Genomic DNA, 18,098 nt, shown 5'->3' on the forward strand with positions numbered 1-18,098 from the left:
TTTCATAACCATAGAACATTTAGTTCTGTTGGAGGTAACAAACATATTACACTCAAGTACTTTCTGAAGATATTAGGGTAAAAATGATCTGGATGCAATTATAAATGTACCCTAATTAGTCATTTGCTTCTTTTGTGTGTATGTTTTTCTGTATGTGTTAAAATTATATCATAGATACTTTGTAATTAGTTAGTCCTTAAATCATCACAACGTTATCTGACCCACAGAATTTATATCAGCTCAAGGTGATGATATGATATTGTTTGAACAATGTCTTTAAATTTAAATGTAGTACTCAATTAAATGCAATGAAAGCCAAGACCTCCTAGCTGCCCATGTCTGTTATAGCAAATGAATGCTAAGATTCCCAGTTAGGAAGAATGAGACCTTCCTATAAATCACAACCTTGAAATTTCATAACTGAATATCGTTGTCACATCAAAATCCTGATTTCAACAGTTTTCATGGTGTTTCAGAGTACCACATAAGTGGGTATAAATTCACTTATGATCAGCTTTTCCACTGAAAAGTAAACAACTACAGAAAACTTTCTAAAAATTGATTTTATTTAATAAATATTTTAAAGAGTTCACTGACTGAAGACTTTGCTGATCTTCCCAGAAATTCTGATCAGTTGTTTATCCTTCATTCACTTTTATTTCTACTATGATTCTTAGGAATTTGTCTAATCTATATTTAATCTATTAAAACATCTATGCATGATAAATTTGGCTTCCTTCAATTATAAGCTGTGTTATGATCTCCAAATTAAATGACAAAGGTAGAGAAGTAAAATTAAACACAGCAACAGGTTGTAGTTAAGTGCTTTTTAGAATTTCAGATTAACAAATTTGTCCCAAAATGATAAAGTAATAACTTACTAAATGAATAATGCAACACAGAATAGATTTTAACAGCATCTCAATCTCTCTCTCTCCCGTCCCCACCTATCTCTCAGTCTTTCTCTTTTGCTCTCTCTCTCTCTCTCTCTCCCTCTCTGTCTCTCTCTCTCTATCTCTCTCTGTCTCTGTCTCTCGCTCGCTCTCTCTCACACACACACACACACACACACACACTTCCACCCACATCCATATGTGAGTGTGTACACACATCTCAGAATTTTAGAACACTGCTACTAAAGGTTTTAACTTAGATAAATTAACTACGTTAAAATACTGACATTGTGAAAATATCTGTTTATGTCCAATACCCAAGAGAGGGCATCTTTTTGTGAACTTCTAAAAAGCTTAAAGAAAGAAAACCAGAAGGAAAAACCAGAGTCCTTGGCAGGAAGGCTGGGTGAAGGTGTGGCTGGCGCTCAGGGTCACAGCTTCCCATTGTCCTCGCTGCTCTCCTTCTCCTCTATGGCCTCCAGGCTGCGCTTGCTCTTGGCCTCGGCACCACTGCTGGGGGCTTTACTAAGGCCACAAGACAAGCACGCCAGCTGGATCTGCTTCATGTTCTCTATAGCTTCATTCTTGGCATTCTTCAACAGATCTCCTTGGCCCTACAAACAGGCAGAAATAGACACCAAAGAAGAATGTTACGGGCCAGGCAGATCCTAAGTGACATCACTCTATATCCTTCATGCTGTTGCTCAGCGAGGAAACAGACTCAGACTGGAGAGCCCACTTTTCCAACATCCTTTTCTTGCATTATTGAGGGTCTTTGCTCTTTAGGTCAAGGACCTCAACCTGAGCCTTCCCCATTTTCTCTGTAGTTGCTGGCAGTCTCTGGAGATTTCCTGTAGGAAGGAACACCATCTGGGGACCCTTCTCTGAACATACCAAGGACAATCAGCCCTTCCATCACCAGGGTTTGAGACTACACACTGCTGTAACTCCTAACCCACCCAGCCCAGCATTCCTAGGCTTGGCAGAAAACAAGGGAAGAAGTTCTTCCTCAAAGAACTGAAAATTAAATCAGCTTCTTAGCGTACGAGAGCTTACAAAGCAAATCTCTGTAAAGTAAATCACACACCCTTATGCTTGGTAAGCTGGTTTTTAGTATATTGGGTCATCGCTGCAGCCTGCCTTTTGATAAGTTCCTAGCTACTCATGTTCTTTTCTATTATCCTAAGGACAATGTTCCCATCTGGCTGATGGAGAGAGGCTCCAGAGGCTTAGTGTGTCAATCAAAACAAAAAAGCAAACGAGGATCACAGGAAGTCATCAGTTGTCAGTTATATCAGTCTGAGAAAGATCTTTTCCCATTATTTTTTTTCTTGTTTTAGTTCATTGCTATAATGATCAAGTGTATATGCTGACACTGGCCCAAGGGGCTGAAGGAGTAAGTGTGGGGAAGCCAGAACATGTTTCCGTTGTGTACAGATAAAAGAGGAAGGAGTTCCGTCTCTCCCTCCATTCTCACGACAATGCTTGAGAGTGTGACCTTGAAACTGGAGGTTACATGAGCTGCTGGAGAGTTCCTCTACAAAGCAGAGACTTCGAGAAATGGTAAGTCACCTATTTTATGCAAGGTACTTCATCATACACTGTTTGATCTCTTTAATTTGATGAAAGCTTTTACCTTAGGGTGTATGAGGTCCCTAAAATTAAAAATGCCTTGCATTAAAAATGCCTTGGAATACTTCTTTCTTCAAAATCTGTACAAGCACTTGCCAGTTCTATCTCATGTCATAAAATCCTTCAAACAAGAGCCTTTAAATATATGGGATGAATAAGTATAACTTTGCCTAATACTTTTGTTAAGGTGAACTTACCCCCAACCTCAATCATGGACTGGGATTTTAGAAGTAGACTTGGAAGTTGTATAGTTTAGCCTTCTCATGAGGAGAAAAGACGCTGAGCCTGATGAGGTGACGTGACTGACCCAAGGTCACAGCTGGTTAATGACTGAGCTGGGACGAAAGTCCAGGTCTTCTGCCTCTCGGTTCTGTGCCCTGTTCCACACACCACGTTTATAATTTAGACTAAAACTAGAGACTAGAGAATGAACACTCTTTCAGATAGAGATGGACTTTCTAAGGGAAAAATATGCACGACACAAGCAGGACTTGGGGAGTATAGGCATAATGAGTCCCCTCTGGACGTTAAAAAAAGTCACATCCACTTTGAAAAATGCAATCCTGAAGCGATAATGATAATAATACAACATAGAAAGTGCTCACTCTCTACAGGCATTCTTCTTCATACTTTACAAATGTTCATTATTTGTCACAACATCCCCACAAAATAGGCTCTTTTCTTACTTTAAGTTTACAATGAAAACGGAGGCCCAGAGTGATCCTCCTTCCCGACTCACACAGCTGCTAAGTGGTGGAGCTGGGGTTGAAATAAAGTCCAGCAGTTGGCTCCAGAATCTGTAGTCTTAACCGCTACATGATATGGCCTCCCTTCAAGGCAAACTGTGCGCTCTCTACAAAGCACAGTAAAGACTCCCAGTCAGTCATTGTCACCCATGGAAACAACACGGATAAAAAGACAATCATTAACCAGGTGGCACAGTCGGACAGAACTTAGAGATGGGATCTACAGAGTCTACAGGAAGATAACATGCACCAAGATACGTTGGCGGAGAGAAAAGTCAGAGTATCTTAGTTTTGCTTTTAGCTCCAACAATTTCCCCCGGGCCATTTTATCTCCTGTAAAAACTATGAAAATATTCTTCTGTCTTCCTCACAGTTTTAAAGATTACAAAAAATGTTGAAAAGCTATTTGTTGGAAACAAAAATAAACAAATGGGACCTAATGAAACTTAAAAGCTTTTGCACAGCAAAGGAAACCATAAACAAGATGAAAAGACAACCCTCAGAATGGGAGAAATATTTGCAAATGAAGCAACTGACAAAGGATTAATCTCCAAAATTTACAAGCATCCCATGCAGCTCAATATCCAAAAAACAAACAACCCAATCCAAAAACGGGCAGAAGACCTAAATAGACATTTCTCCAAAGAAGATATACAGATTACCAACAAACACATGAAAGAATGCTCAACATCATTAATCATTAGAGAAATGCAAATCAAAATTACAATGCGATATCATCTCACACTGGTCAGAATGGCCATCATCAAAAAATCTACAAACAATAAATGCTGGAGAGGGTGTGGAGAAAAGGGAACCCTCTTGCCCTGTTGGTGGGAATGTAAATTGATACAACCACTATGGAGAACAGTATGGAGGTTCGTTTAAAAACTAAAAATAGAACTACCATACGACCCAGCAATCCCACTACTGGGCATATACCTTGAGAAAACCATAACTCAAAAAGAGTCATGTACCAAAATATTCATTGCAGCTCTATTTACAATAGCCAGGACATGGAAGCCACCTAAGTGTCCATCAACAGATGAATGGTTAAAGAAGATATGGCACATATATACAATGGAATATTACTCAGCCAGAAAAAGAAATGAAATTGAGTTATTTGTAGTGAGGTGGATGGAGTTAGAGTCTGTCATACAGAGTGAAGTAAGTCAGAAAGAGAAAAACAAATACCATATGCTAACACATATATATGGAATCTAAAAAAAAAAAAAATTGTCTTGAAGAACCTAGGGGCAAGACGGGAATAAAGACACAGACCTACTAGAGAATGGACTTGAGGATATGGGGAGGGGGAAGGGTAAGCTGGGACAAAGTGAGAGAGTGGCATGGACATAGATACACTACCAAATGTAAAATAGCAGCCGCATAGCACAGGGAGATCAGCTCAGTGGTTTGTGACCACCTAGGGGGGTGGGATAGGGAGGGTGGGAGGAAGGGAGACGCAAGAGGGAAGAGGTATGGGGACATATGTATATGTATAGCTGATTCACTTTGTTATAAAGCAGAAACTAACACACCATTGTAAAGCAATTATACTCCAATAAAGATGTTTAAAAATAAAAAAGAAAGAAAAGCTATTTGTGATTTAAATAATCACAAGTAAACTATGCTATAAGGTGATATGAAAAGCAATTAACATACTCTATTACTAAAACAAATATCTTGATAGTGTGCATATTTTAACATACATTTTACTAACCTGTTTAAAATGCATCTACAAGAGTCTGTTTTTACAGAGATATGTATATTGCTACTGCTTTTACAAACGTAAAGATTCCTTTAAAAAAACTGTATTAATAAACAGATTATACCCACACTCATTTTCAGAGTATTAGTTTTAAATCCTCCCTTTTCTTTTAGTGTTAAAGTTTTCATCAGGCATTTTTAAAGCATAAAAAAAGCAAAATTGGCATCTTCCCTAATTGCAAGAGAGGAGTAAAACATGCAAAAATATCAGGCTTGATACTACTAATGAATAATGCTCTCACGTCACTTTTCCTGCAGCAGGTTATAAAACATATCTAATTAATCAGCCAGAATGTCATCTCATCGGTTCTGAGAGGTGGGATCCAGGCCTAAATGCCAGACTGTGTCAGTTCTGGTAAATAGAAGTCAGTCTCTCTAGAAAACAAAGGCCAATTGGAGAAGACAGTTTGTGCCAGTGCACAAAAACACAAGGACATCATCTCCTGATAACCAGGAGACAACACGCCCTGGCTGTACGATACAGGCAGAAAAAAATTGGAAAAGAAATTAAGCTATTAACTAACAGAAGAAGAAAAAATGAAAGACTAAATTATGAAGAGTTTCCATTGAAACACTGATGTAAAAATGTTGTTTTCAATTTTTTTTTTAAGAAGGAGGCATAGAGGTCATCTTTCTGTTCTGTGGTTAAACTCCTTGAGTCTTCTCGATTAAGTTAGCAGAAGCAGAAAAGACTCATTCTAGGCAAAATTGTAAAGGGGGTGAAGTTTATTGTTAACAACCCCATCTTGGCATTCGTTTTCAGGGCTGACTTTTTCCCACCGTGCGTGCAGTGATTTCCGCTGACCAACTAGCATTCCTCTCTCTACTCTGTTACACTCCCTCTCAGACTCCTCCTAACTAGCCAGCTTATACCACATCTCCTCCCTCAAAACACCTCTGTCCTGTGTATCATTTCCCACAAGACATATTAGGTACTCAGATCAGCTAAGCCGCTTAAAAGTATTGGTGTGTAGTCTGCATTTAAGGAGTAATATAACAGGGCATTTCTAAAGAATATGCTCAGAAATTCTCCTCAAGCAGAGGTCTTGGGAGAGAGGCAGAAAGGAGAGAAGCCCAAGAGAATTCATTTTACTTGGTGGTATATAAATTGTAACATCTCCTGGGAAAATAAATCTGGGATTGTTATGGCCTGGAATGTAAAATTAATGGACAATTTGACCACTGAATACCCAACTTGAAAGAAATGTCAAGCTGTTGCCAACATTTCAATATACTAGCAATCTCATGGGAATTTTTAGTTTCTCTCCTCTGGTACTAGGGATGCTTCAGGGGGAAAAAAATGAGAAGGACTGCTTTAATCCAAAGAAAAGTAAGAGTAATAGAGGGCACCTCAGGCAGACTTATGCTGATGGGACAACAGGACTATCAAAAGTCTCAACAGCAATGACTACCAGTTCAGCCTCCACAGTTATTTGACTTCCAAATGTCATACTCCATGGAAATCTCAACACATTTAAAAAGTAACACTTGAAATCATAGAAAACCATAGAGAGATCACTACAGAGATTTTTGAACCTAAAAATTAGTAATGATTAATGAATTTTTTTAAAAAGAGACATTAAGCACTCATAACCAAATCCTTCCAATGTCACTAAACTGCAATTAAAATAAATCATCTAGAAATCAAGAAATATCAGATGCAATTAGATTGTAAATGGGACTGATATACTACCATACCACCACAATTTTTATTACTACTAATAAATTATTACTGACAATAAAATGCTATCACAACACTAAACAGAGGCTAACACTTTGAACACTTAATATACTAAATGTAAACCAATTTGCACATATTATCTCATTATATCAAAACCATAAAAGAGGCTAGATTTCTACATGTGAGTTATCTATTAGTTATATATTTGTAAGTTATTTAATAACTATATTTTATAATCTATCAAAAGACATTTAGAATTTGTGTTATTCCTGTTCTTACCAAGAAATGCAGTTTCCTTCTATTGTTTGAAAATAGTTTTGGCTACAATCTGGCAGAGTAACTTACAAAAGACATCGACATCCATGGCTCTTAAAATACCCATTTTTCCCATGAACTGCCCTATCCCTTGTGATATTAGTGCACGAAAGAGTGGTCAAACATCATAACTAGTGTCCTTGTCACGTGTGAAGGAAATGTGTGGGTTGTCTCAAAGCACACCACAAATATTTAAAGCAGTTGATTGAGACTCTGGGAATGGAGAGGCCCTCACATATACACAACTACGCATATAAACAAATGCAGCTCTGTCACCGGGCAGGCGTGGATGGGTATTTTTCAGCACACACTCAACGGCTGACTGATTCCCCTGAAATTCTTCCCATATGATCATCCACACCCACAGCTAGAGCCACCCCTTGATAATACTGCAACAAAAGTCCGCCACAGACAGCATGGTGGTATTAGCACCTCTTTATTTGTTCCAGCTCCATTTGGTGGACATGACCATGTTGTGGTGGGCTGTGTACTATCACTGTATTAACAGTTCAAAAAGCATGCTTTTGGGGAATCTCTGTATTATCTAAAGGGGGTAAATGTTTTGCTCAAAAGAGGTAGAAACAACTATTACAATGTCCTTCATTTGAGAAATTAAAATAGCAAATCAAAAATGTGTTGATGTCATGATAGATGCATTTCTTTTGATGTTACATTACTGGAATATTGGGTAAAACTATGCAAAGATGGCCTGGGATTCTTGCTCTCCAGAATGAAAGCCTAGTTTTGTAGGGAATGTATACAACATGTTAGCAAGAGTTACAGGCATAAAGATGCAGCCATTAGGGAAATTATGTACAAAATACCTCAATTGCACAAAAATAGAAGTTTTCATTGCATAAAGTTATTAAAGCTCAGATTTATTAGTTTTCAAGACCTTGTCCACCAAATATTTCAACTGCATTCTACTCGCCACTTAAGAAGTTGAATTTTTACTCTATGAACATTCAAGAAATATGGATGAATAATTGTAGAGCAGTTCTGGTCTAAGAGTATTGACTTATTGGAGCGTTTTATGTTACTCTTCTCCTGAAACTCTGAACTCAAAACAAAGGAAAAAACACTACTTTTCAAATCTTTATCACATAATGCAATTAAACTATTTCATTTTTTTTTAAATTAATTAATTTATTGATTTTTATTTATTTATGGCTGTGTTGGGTCTTCGTTTCTGTGCGAGGGCTTTCTCCAGTTGTGGCAAGCGGGGGCCACTCCTCATTGCGGTGCGCGGGCCTCTGACCACCCCGGCCTCTCCTGCTGCGGAACACAGGCTCCAGACGCGCAGGCTCAGTAATTGCGGCTCACGCGCCCAGCCGCTCCGCGGCACGTGGGACCCTCCCAGACCAGGGCACGAACCCGCGTCCCCTGCATTGGCAGGCAGACTCTCAACCACTGCGCCACCAGGGAAGCCCAAACTATTTCATTTTTATAGGAACAAAAAGTGAATTACATTGGGCATGTTTACCTGAGCCATTAGATTTTATACCCTTTATAAAGTTGTTTTTTAAGTTAGTTTTATGACTGATACATTTTAGTATTGGTCAGAAACTCCAATTAATCAGATATCTCTGAAGATTATGGAAAGAGAACATAAGTAAATATTTTTAGTATCTGAGAATCTAGATCTGAAGGAAGAATAATTTACAAAAGGTAGAAGATACTTCAAAGAAATTTTAAGAATAATTCAATGCCAACAAGACCACAGAACATTACAGAATAAAGCAGAATGACATGTTTAATAAGCACAGCCATACAAAAGGCTCTAAAAAAATATGAAGTCATACTCTATTAAAATTCAACATAATGAAAATTATATTTGAAAGTTAAATTTGAAAGCATATGTTTTAAGACCTGACAAATAAGATTTTCTTTTTCCACAAGTCTTTCTCAAATAACATCCTGCTTTGTTACAATACCTTTCTCATCAGGAAATCTTGACTGACTTGAGTGTTGAAGGAATGAAGGATCCTATTTACTTCAAAATGGTAATTAACTGCATCTTAAGCAGAAAGCCTTTGTACTAACCATGTTTTTTAAAAATAGTTTTTAATATAGAGGAGACCATTATTGTGTCCTTGTGTGTGTGTGTGTGTGTGTGTGTGTGTATATATATATAATACTATATGTAAATAAAGTAGTTTAATAGTATTTAAATACTAATCACTAATAATAATATAATTGCATCACTTTAACAGAATGAAATATAAAAATTGTATGATCATTTCAATAGTTGCATAAAAAGCATTTGACAAAATTCAACATCTTTTTATGATAAAAACTCTCAACAAAGTGAGTATATAAGGAATGTACCCCAACATAAAAAAGGACATATATGACAAGCCCACAGGTAACACCACACTCGACAGTGAAAGGTTGAAAGCTTTTCCTCTAAGATCAGGAACAAGACAAGAGTGCCATAAGAGTGCCCACTCTCACTATTTCTATTCAGCATAGTACTGGAAGTCCTAGCCAGAGGAACTAGGCAAGAAAAATAAATAAAAGATATCCAAACTGGAAAGGAAGAAGTAAAATGACGATCCGATCTTATATATAGAAAACCCTAAAGACTCCATCAAAAAAAACCTGTTAGATCTAATAAATGAACTCAGTAAAGTTGCAGGATAAAACATCAACATACAAAAAAATCAGTTGTGTTTCTATACACTAACAACAAACTATCAGAAAAAGAAATAAATAAAACAATCCCATTTACATTAGCACCAAAAATAATAAAATACTTAGGAATAAATTTAACATAGGAGGTGAGAGATCTGTACACTGAAAATTACAAGGCACTGATGAAAGAAATTAAACACAAATAAACGGGAAGATATCCCATGTTCATGGATCAGAAGAATTAATATTATTAAGATGTTCATACTACCCAAAGCCATCCATAGATTCAGTGCAATCCCTATCAAAGCTCTAATGGCATTTTTCACAAGAAAAGAAAAACAATCCTAAAATTAGTATGGAACAACAAAAGACCCCAGATTGCCAAAGCAAGCCTGAGAGAGAAGAAAAAAGTTGGAGGCATCATACATCCTGATTTCAAACTATATTACAAAGCTAATCAAAACAGTATGGTACTGGCATAAAAACAAACATGTAGACCAATGGAACAAAATTGAGAGTCTAGAAATAAACACATACATATATGGTCAACTAATATTTGACAAGGGAGCCAAGAATATTCAATGGGGAAAAGATAGTCTTTTCAATAAACGGTGCTAGGAAAACTGGGTATTCACATACAAAAGAATAAATTGCAGCCTTATATTACACCATTCACAAAAATTAACTCAAAATGGATTAAAAACTTAAATGTAAGACCTGAAATCATAAAATTACTAGCAAAAAAATAGGAAAAAAAACTTGACATTGATCTTGGCAATGATTTTTTTAATATAACACCAAAAGCACAAGCAAAAAAAAAGCAAAAATAAACATGTGGGACTACAACAAACTAAAAAGCTTCTTCACAGCAAAAGAAACAAACAAGAAGATGAAAAGGCAACCTATGGAATTGGAGAAAATATCTGCAAACCGTATATCTGATAAGAGGTTAATATCTAAAATACATAAGGAACTCAATATGCATGTAATAACTCAAAATATATAACAACTCAATAGCAAAAAACAATCTGACTAAAAAATTGGCAAAGATATGAATAGACATTTTTCCAAAGAAGATATACAAATGGACAACAGGTACATGAAAATGTGCTCAATATCAACATCAAAACCACAATGAAATATCACCTCACCCCTGTTAGAATGGGTTTTATCACAAAGACAAGAGGTAATAAGCATTGGCAAGGATGTGGAGAAAAGGGAACACTTGCACATCATTGGTGGGAATGTAAATTGGTACGGTCATACACAAAAACAGTGTGGAGGTTCCCCAAAAAATTAAAAATAGAACTACTATATGATCCAGCAATTCCATTTCTGGGAATATATCCAAAGGAAATGAAATTAGGATCTCAAAGAGAGACCTGCACCCCCATGTTTAATGCAGCATTATTTACAATAGCCAAAACATGGAAATAATCTTAGTGTCCATCAAACTAATGAATGGATAAAGAAGATGTAATATATATATGGAGATTATATATATATTTATATGTGTGTGTGTGTGTGTGTGTGTGTGTGTGTGTAAAATGGAATATTATTCAGCCATGAGAAAGAAGTTAATCCTACCATTTTCAACAACATAGATAAATTTTGAGGGCATTATACTAAGTGAGATAAGCACACAGAGAAAGACTATATGTGGAATCTCAAAAAACCAAATTAATAGAAACACAGAGTAGATTGGTAGTTGCCAGGGGCTAGGGGGTTGGGGGAAATGGGTGAAGGTGGTAAATGGGTACAAGCTTCCAGTAACAAGATGAATAAGTTCTGGAGATCTAATATACAGCATGGTGACTACAGTTAACAATACTGTTTTGTATACTTGAAAGTTGCTAAGAGAGTAGATCTTAAAAGTTCTCACCATTAAAAAAAACGTAACTACGTGAGGTAATGGATTTGTTAACTAGCCGTATTGCGGTAACCATCTCATAATATATACATATATCAAACCATCACCTTGTACAACTTAAATTTACATAATGTTATATGTCAATTATATCTCAATAAAGCTGAAAAAATAATAATATAATAATAATCCAAAATTAATAATAATCAAGTAACAACAGTGCTGATGACAGGTAGTATTGATGGGTAACACCTGTATTCATCAATAAAACCTATTGCATTTAGATGCTTTTGTTGACCAGATCATATAAAGAAATATGGAATTTAACGTCTCCAATTCCCACTTATTGTCCCTATTGTATCCTGTTCTAAGCTATGTATATATGAACTGCTTTCTCCCTTTGATTTAGGAACACTGGTGGTCTTTGTTAGCTATCAGTTAGGACTTGGGCCTTCATTTTTGCCTTATTCATCTATCAATCCATCAAGCAAATATTTATTAAACATCTACCATATGCCAGACTTTGTCTTCACCTGTGGTTGTCACCCTATCAAAACCAAGATCCTTTAAAACAAATATTTTGTAAGGCTTCCTTTATTATTCTAAAATGAAAGTCATAAATAATATAACCTAGTTAAGCTATAATATAAGGAGAAATAAGAATGGTCATTTAAAATAAAATAATATGTATTTCAATACGTAAATGCCCAGGCAGGCACACAAGAAACCATAATGAAGTAGACAAATGCCTGTACTTACTTAATATGAATTCATTTACATTTAAAAGAGAGATAAGATCAGATGCCTTTCCACACACACAAGATACAGGAAAATGACAATGCAGATGCACCACAAAGACACTAGTATAAAAATAAATAATGGCAACTGTCCAGACTTATTTACATACAATAAAAGAAGGAAGGAAATAACCTTAATAAGATAGGGATAATATGTCAAGACGAGTACAGAGTCTCACCATGGAGAAAAAGTCTGATAATCCCACAAGTGAGGAAGTAAATAAAGTCCATACACCCCACCAAATTTGCCAAATCTTCAAAAGTACCTCAAAGGACATTTTCCTTGTGGTTGACAATATCAGCTTCTACTTCGCAGGATACTGTGGGATGCTTATCATGGATTATCAATAATAAAGTATCATATTAAAATGAATATCTCACTTCAGTTTGTTCCAGTATTACTGTATAGCAATTATACAATCAGGTGGACAGAGTGCCCAGAGCAAATACATTATTCAATAATTTGGAAATAATGTCTTTATTCATTTAGGCTTCCCTCTCAGTAACTACCTTTTCCTCATGTACTGGGCCTTTCACATAACTTCTTGTTAAATAAACATCATTTACAAAAGTACTCTGATTTGTATTTTAGAGGGTGTAGTCAAGCAGGACTTGAGAAAGTCTTGCAGGGCATAGGGCGGTTCTTCATTATGTTGCACCATCCTGCACAGTGCAGGACAGCCAGCATTCCTGGCCACTCCCACTAAATGGCAGGAGAATCCCCCGCAGTCACGTCTACAATGTTCCAAAACACCCTCTAGGGGTAAGTACTGTGCCCATTAAGAACCGTCAGGCTAGACTCTGGGGATACCACGGTGAGCACAGATCCCCTCCTGCCCACATAAAACTTAAGTCTAGTGAGGGACACAGGCAAAAATCAAAAAAATCACAAAAAGAAAGTTACGTCTAATTGCAAGTGGTGCTGTGTGCTTAAAGGAAAGGAATGTGATGCGGTGAGAATGGGTATTCTAGGGGATCAGTCAAGGCTTCCTCATAAAAGCGACAACTGAACAACAATTTGAAAGATGGAGAGGCTTCTTCACCTTACAATCAGTGAAATACGATGTAAGGATCTTCTGATGCTCACCTTGAATCCTCAATCCTTCTACAGTATTACAGATACAGATATAGAGAGTATGGGAGAGTGTTCTGGAAGGATACTGCCTCTATGACACAGTACCAAAATAGTCTAATATATCCCATTTTTCCTCGTATTTTATTTACTTAGAATTTACTTTGTTTCCTTGAAATTTATGCTTGGGAAAAAACCACTGAAAGTGGAAAATACTCAATAAAGTTTAATTTAATGACAGTATCATTTTGTTCTGCTAAGTAAGAGTTCTTAGTAATTATTTCAAATTTTTGAAGTACAGCTATAATGTTTTCATAAATATATAGATGAAGAAATGGACTCAAGATAGCTAAATAAATATATTGCCCAAGTTCACACAGAAAATAAGTGTGAAGGAAATAACTAGTAACGCCTGCTTCCCAGACCAACAGATGCTTTTTCTTCACTGCATTATTTTTCTTTGTGTTTAGGTGCATTACATGCTATGTTGCTCATGTCATCTAATAGGTCTTAGAAATGTAGAGAAGAAAAAAATAGCTTAAGACTTATTTGGTTTTAAAAAGAAAAATGCTTTGATAGACCCTCACGAATGCTTTGATAGACCCTCAAAAATGCTTTGATAGACTCACATAAATACTACTTTTGTGCTCATACTTTGATGTCTGACCTTTGCTTTCAATATGGGTACAGAGTTTGGAATAATTTAATAATTTTAATCTGAGCCAAATTTTCAGAAAACTGCAATACAAAAGCAATGATAGAAGATTCATGAGTAGGGAAAGTGTGGAGAAGATGACTGGTTTTCATTTTAAAGGCCTCATCATAAGCGCTAATAGATCAGGTCCAAAAAAGAAGATTATAAATGAATCAATCCATTACGAGTACCAGCTGAACATTTTTCTTTTTTTGGAGTATAATTGCTTTACAATGGTGTGTTAGTTTCTGCTGTACAATGAAGTGAATCAGCTATACGTATACATATATCCCCTCCCTCTTGGACCTCCCTTCCACCCCATCCCCCATCCCACCCATCTAGGTCATCACAGAGCACCAAGCTGAGCTCCCTGTGCTATACAGCAGATTCCCACTAGCTATCTATTTTACACATGGTAGCGTATTTATGTCAAACCTTTTTGAAGAATGCTACAACGTAAAAACTCATCAGTTAGTTCTCAGATCCCCAGGATACTGATTCTCCTTGCAGTACTCATGAACCCTAAAAGTCACCCACATAAGATGGCTGCCCAGGATGGTACACACAAGTTGAGAGCAGAACCAGAACTCCAGGAGTGAGGAAGGAATATATCTGATTCTAAGGATTCCACATTTCTGTCATATAATAACAATTTGGCCTAGAGGCTTTAAACTGTAACCATACTGCTATTCTACAGGTGAACACATAGTATGACCTGCACAGTCAGACTACTTGGGTTCAAATCCACCAAGTGTTAACTTTTTGACCTTGGGCAAGGTCATTCGATGCCTCAGTTTCCTCACCTATAAAATGGCTATGATAACTGTACCTATCTCTAGGTTTAAAAGCAAGATTAAGAGAGATAATACATGTGAATCATTTAGAACAATGCCTGGCATACATGGCAAACTCTAATGATTATTAGCTATTACTATTGTTTTATAAACAGAAATTTTAAAGCTTTCAGTAAATGCAATGTTTCACTATCAGTAACATTATATATATATCAGTAATGTTATAGATGTCTACTGTATTTTACCTTCGAAATTGTGAGGAAACATAGCACTTTGAAGCTTAAAAAAGACAAGTTGGTAAAGTCAGGGGGAATAAACCATTACTGAGAATAAAATTCAGGATTGGTCACCCATTAGACCTATGAAAAATCTCATAATGTTTAAAATAAAAAGAGTAACAATTGCATTGATGCGGGAACTTTCCTTGGAAAACCCCAGAATCTGTAATCTTCCCCCCTCCAAAAGTCTATTTTCTTATTTGTACTTTAGAAGTTACAACACTGTTCAGTGTAAAACACAGAAGCATTGCTCACTATTGGAATAAAAAGTTTTAAACAGCTGTTTCATTTAAGCCAGATGAGAAATTAAAAATGAACTGAAGTCATCTGTCACCAAAAGAAATTAATGACAAACATTATCTTTTGTGACAGGACTGTTATATTTCTGAAGATACCATAAGATAGATTTCTGCCAGGGTACTCTGTTTAAGAAGCCATCTATCTGCTTTGGGCAAATCACTGTAAGCCTAATCCACTTACAGAAAATGTCAACAAAATTGCCTCAACACCAGTGAGCTGAATAATAGAAAACCCTGAGCTAAATTTTAAAAATATGATTCAACTGCAGAAAGCTTTATGAATTTAGGTGTGTGTGGTGATACTGGTATCCTGAGAATTCTCTTGCAGGCATTTTGACAAAAGAGCCATTCAATAAAACAATAAGTCCCTGCCTGTTGATTTCCCTGCCCTCTGCTCTTTCCTTCCCATTATTGTGATCATCTGCCTCTATGTCAACAGATCTAATAAGAAAGGACAGAAGAGTGATATCAACCTTTAGCAAGGTGACAAAGGTAATTGTTTGCACTTCAGATGAAACTTTGGTAGTAGATGGTCATCATCACAAAAAAAATATTGTTTAAAAGTTCTAGCATCTCAAAGTAACTTTCCTTGTGTAATGAATGACCCTGAAATCCAACTTCATACAACTATCTTGAGTGCCACAAGCCACACGCAGAACAAGCTTCTATAAAAACCTCTGCTGCACCAACTCGTGCTATTTCCATTTCAAAAAGATTATTTACAGTGGCTTGAAGGATGTAGGATGCCTCAAACCCCGGAGCAGACAAAGGCTATAGAGATAGTTACTAATATTAGAAGGATATTTTTAAAAATCCATTCTGGAATTTACTTGGTAAGGTTTCACTTTAAGAAATTACTGATTGCATTGCTTAAATTATTGGCTACTTGATTCACCCAAAAAATAAATCTGCAAAAATGCCAGAATAAGAGTGTAGATGCAATAACAAAGGTCCAACATTACGGTGAACTGATCACAAAATGGCTTCAGCTGCTTAACGGCCGCAGCGCTGAGACTTTCAGTAAGCAAGTGGTTTCTTGTGACATCTGGCCCTGTGTTGCACAACTCCAGGGCCTCCTTTCACACTGTCTTCTATGTGCATAGCATTCCCTGCAGCCCAATGACAGACGTACTGCATCTGGTCTAGACATGTCTTTTCACCAAGGACATTTATTCTTTATTCTCTGCCAAATCATAATGCTTTTAAAAAGACTGAAACTGTCCCCTTTAGGAGTGCATCATGGCATGTGCAGAACTAGCCTACCCAGTGGCTCTATAGGCACCCATTTACACTGGCGTGACTTCTAGTTTCAGTGTCGCTTGCAATGGCCAAATAGCTATTAGCAAGACATTGTCAAAGGGGCAACTGCCTTGTACTCTCCACCTATTTTTTTTTTTTTATTAATGAGGGTAAGGCAGCTATTAAATGAAATGGGCTACTTTTATTAACAGTTAAATCAAGCAGCAGCCAACTCAGCTCCCTCCACAGTGACTGTTTAGAGATTTAGTCATTAATGAGGTACTCACTGTTGGTGGCCCAAATCCAGTAGGGCATTTGGTTAAAGACTAGACTACTGTTACTCCAAGGAAATGTCAAGACCTGCTTTCTCTAATGTGAGACTTGCTCAAATTTCAGATGTCAAACTCAAGCCATCCACAACACCAAACTATTAGCCACACATTTTCCTCATGCTTTATATGTTTGTTTTTAAAATTATGCTGCTCAGAAGTTAAAATAATAGCATCCAAATTTCCATATTGTGTCATGTTGGCTTAATCAACTTATCTACTGCTATCCATCTGTCTGTGTATACATCATCTTGAATACCTCAGTAGGCGTATCATGAAAATAAGGACATTCTAAGTAACCACTCTACTATCATTGCCCCCAACAAAGTCGGCATTCATTCAGTAATCTCATCTGACTGCGGTGCATGTTAAATTGCTTAAATGTCCCAAAACAACTTTTACAGCTTTTTTAAAAGTCCAGAATCCATTCAAGTTTCACACGTTCCTAGCATCTTTGAAAATAATGATCCAGCTATGTGAGTTAGAGCAAAAGCACGAGTGACAGGTGAGTGCACACGGAAACTCAACAGCAAGTTCACAGCAATAAGTATCACTTCCTTGAAAGACATACATTTATTACCTCAGCTTCACTCCTGTACACTTAGTGGATTACGTACCACTAAATCATCACATACACTTGTCAAAACATTTCTTCTGAATGTCAAATACCATCACTCTTATATTCTTATTTTTAAATCAACTTTATAAATATATACGCCTGGAAAAACTCACCATACATTCACCAAACCCATTCAATTTTGTGAATGTCATGCTGCTCTTCCTAGGCAGGCCTCAGATTTCTTTCCAGAATAGATGACTGTGATAATCAGACTCTCAGAAACTTCAATTCCAATATTTCAGTAGCTGGTATTTTTTTAGGCCTTAGCTATGCAAACCAAAAAACTCCACATTTTTAGAGGAACTTTGAATTATCCCCATGTAAAAGATCCAGAACACCATTTGCCAAGCCTTGCATGACCCTGTCCAAGTCCACAGACCCCTGCTAAAGAAAACAGTGTCAGGCTGACCTTGAGCTGGGATGGCTTTGCTCTGTGCTTTAA

At 36.7% G+C, this 18,098-nt stretch overlaps 1 protein-coding gene across 1 annotated transcript in view; it reads right to left on the reverse strand.

Moving 5' to 3' along the window:
* Window positions 1-200: 200 nt before the first annotated feature.
* Window positions 201-18,098, reverse strand: part of PLCL1 (phospholipase C like 1 (inactive)) — a 353,594-nt gene continuing 335,696 nt past the window's right edge. The window contains exon 6 of the mRNA XM_068544718.1: window positions 201-1,507. Within this exon, the coding sequence (XP_068400819.1) occupies window positions 1,325-1,507 (183 nt within the window). The 3' untranslated portion in view covers window positions 201-1,324. The remainder of the gene's footprint in view (window positions 1,508-18,098) is intronic.

The sequence above is a fragment of the Eschrichtius robustus genome, chromosome 5 (genome assembly GCF_028021215.1).
Source record: "Eschrichtius robustus isolate mEscRob2 chromosome 5, mEscRob2.pri, whole genome shotgun sequence".
Taxonomy (NCBI): Eukaryota; Metazoa; Chordata; class Mammalia; order Artiodactyla; family Eschrichtiidae; genus Eschrichtius; species Eschrichtius robustus.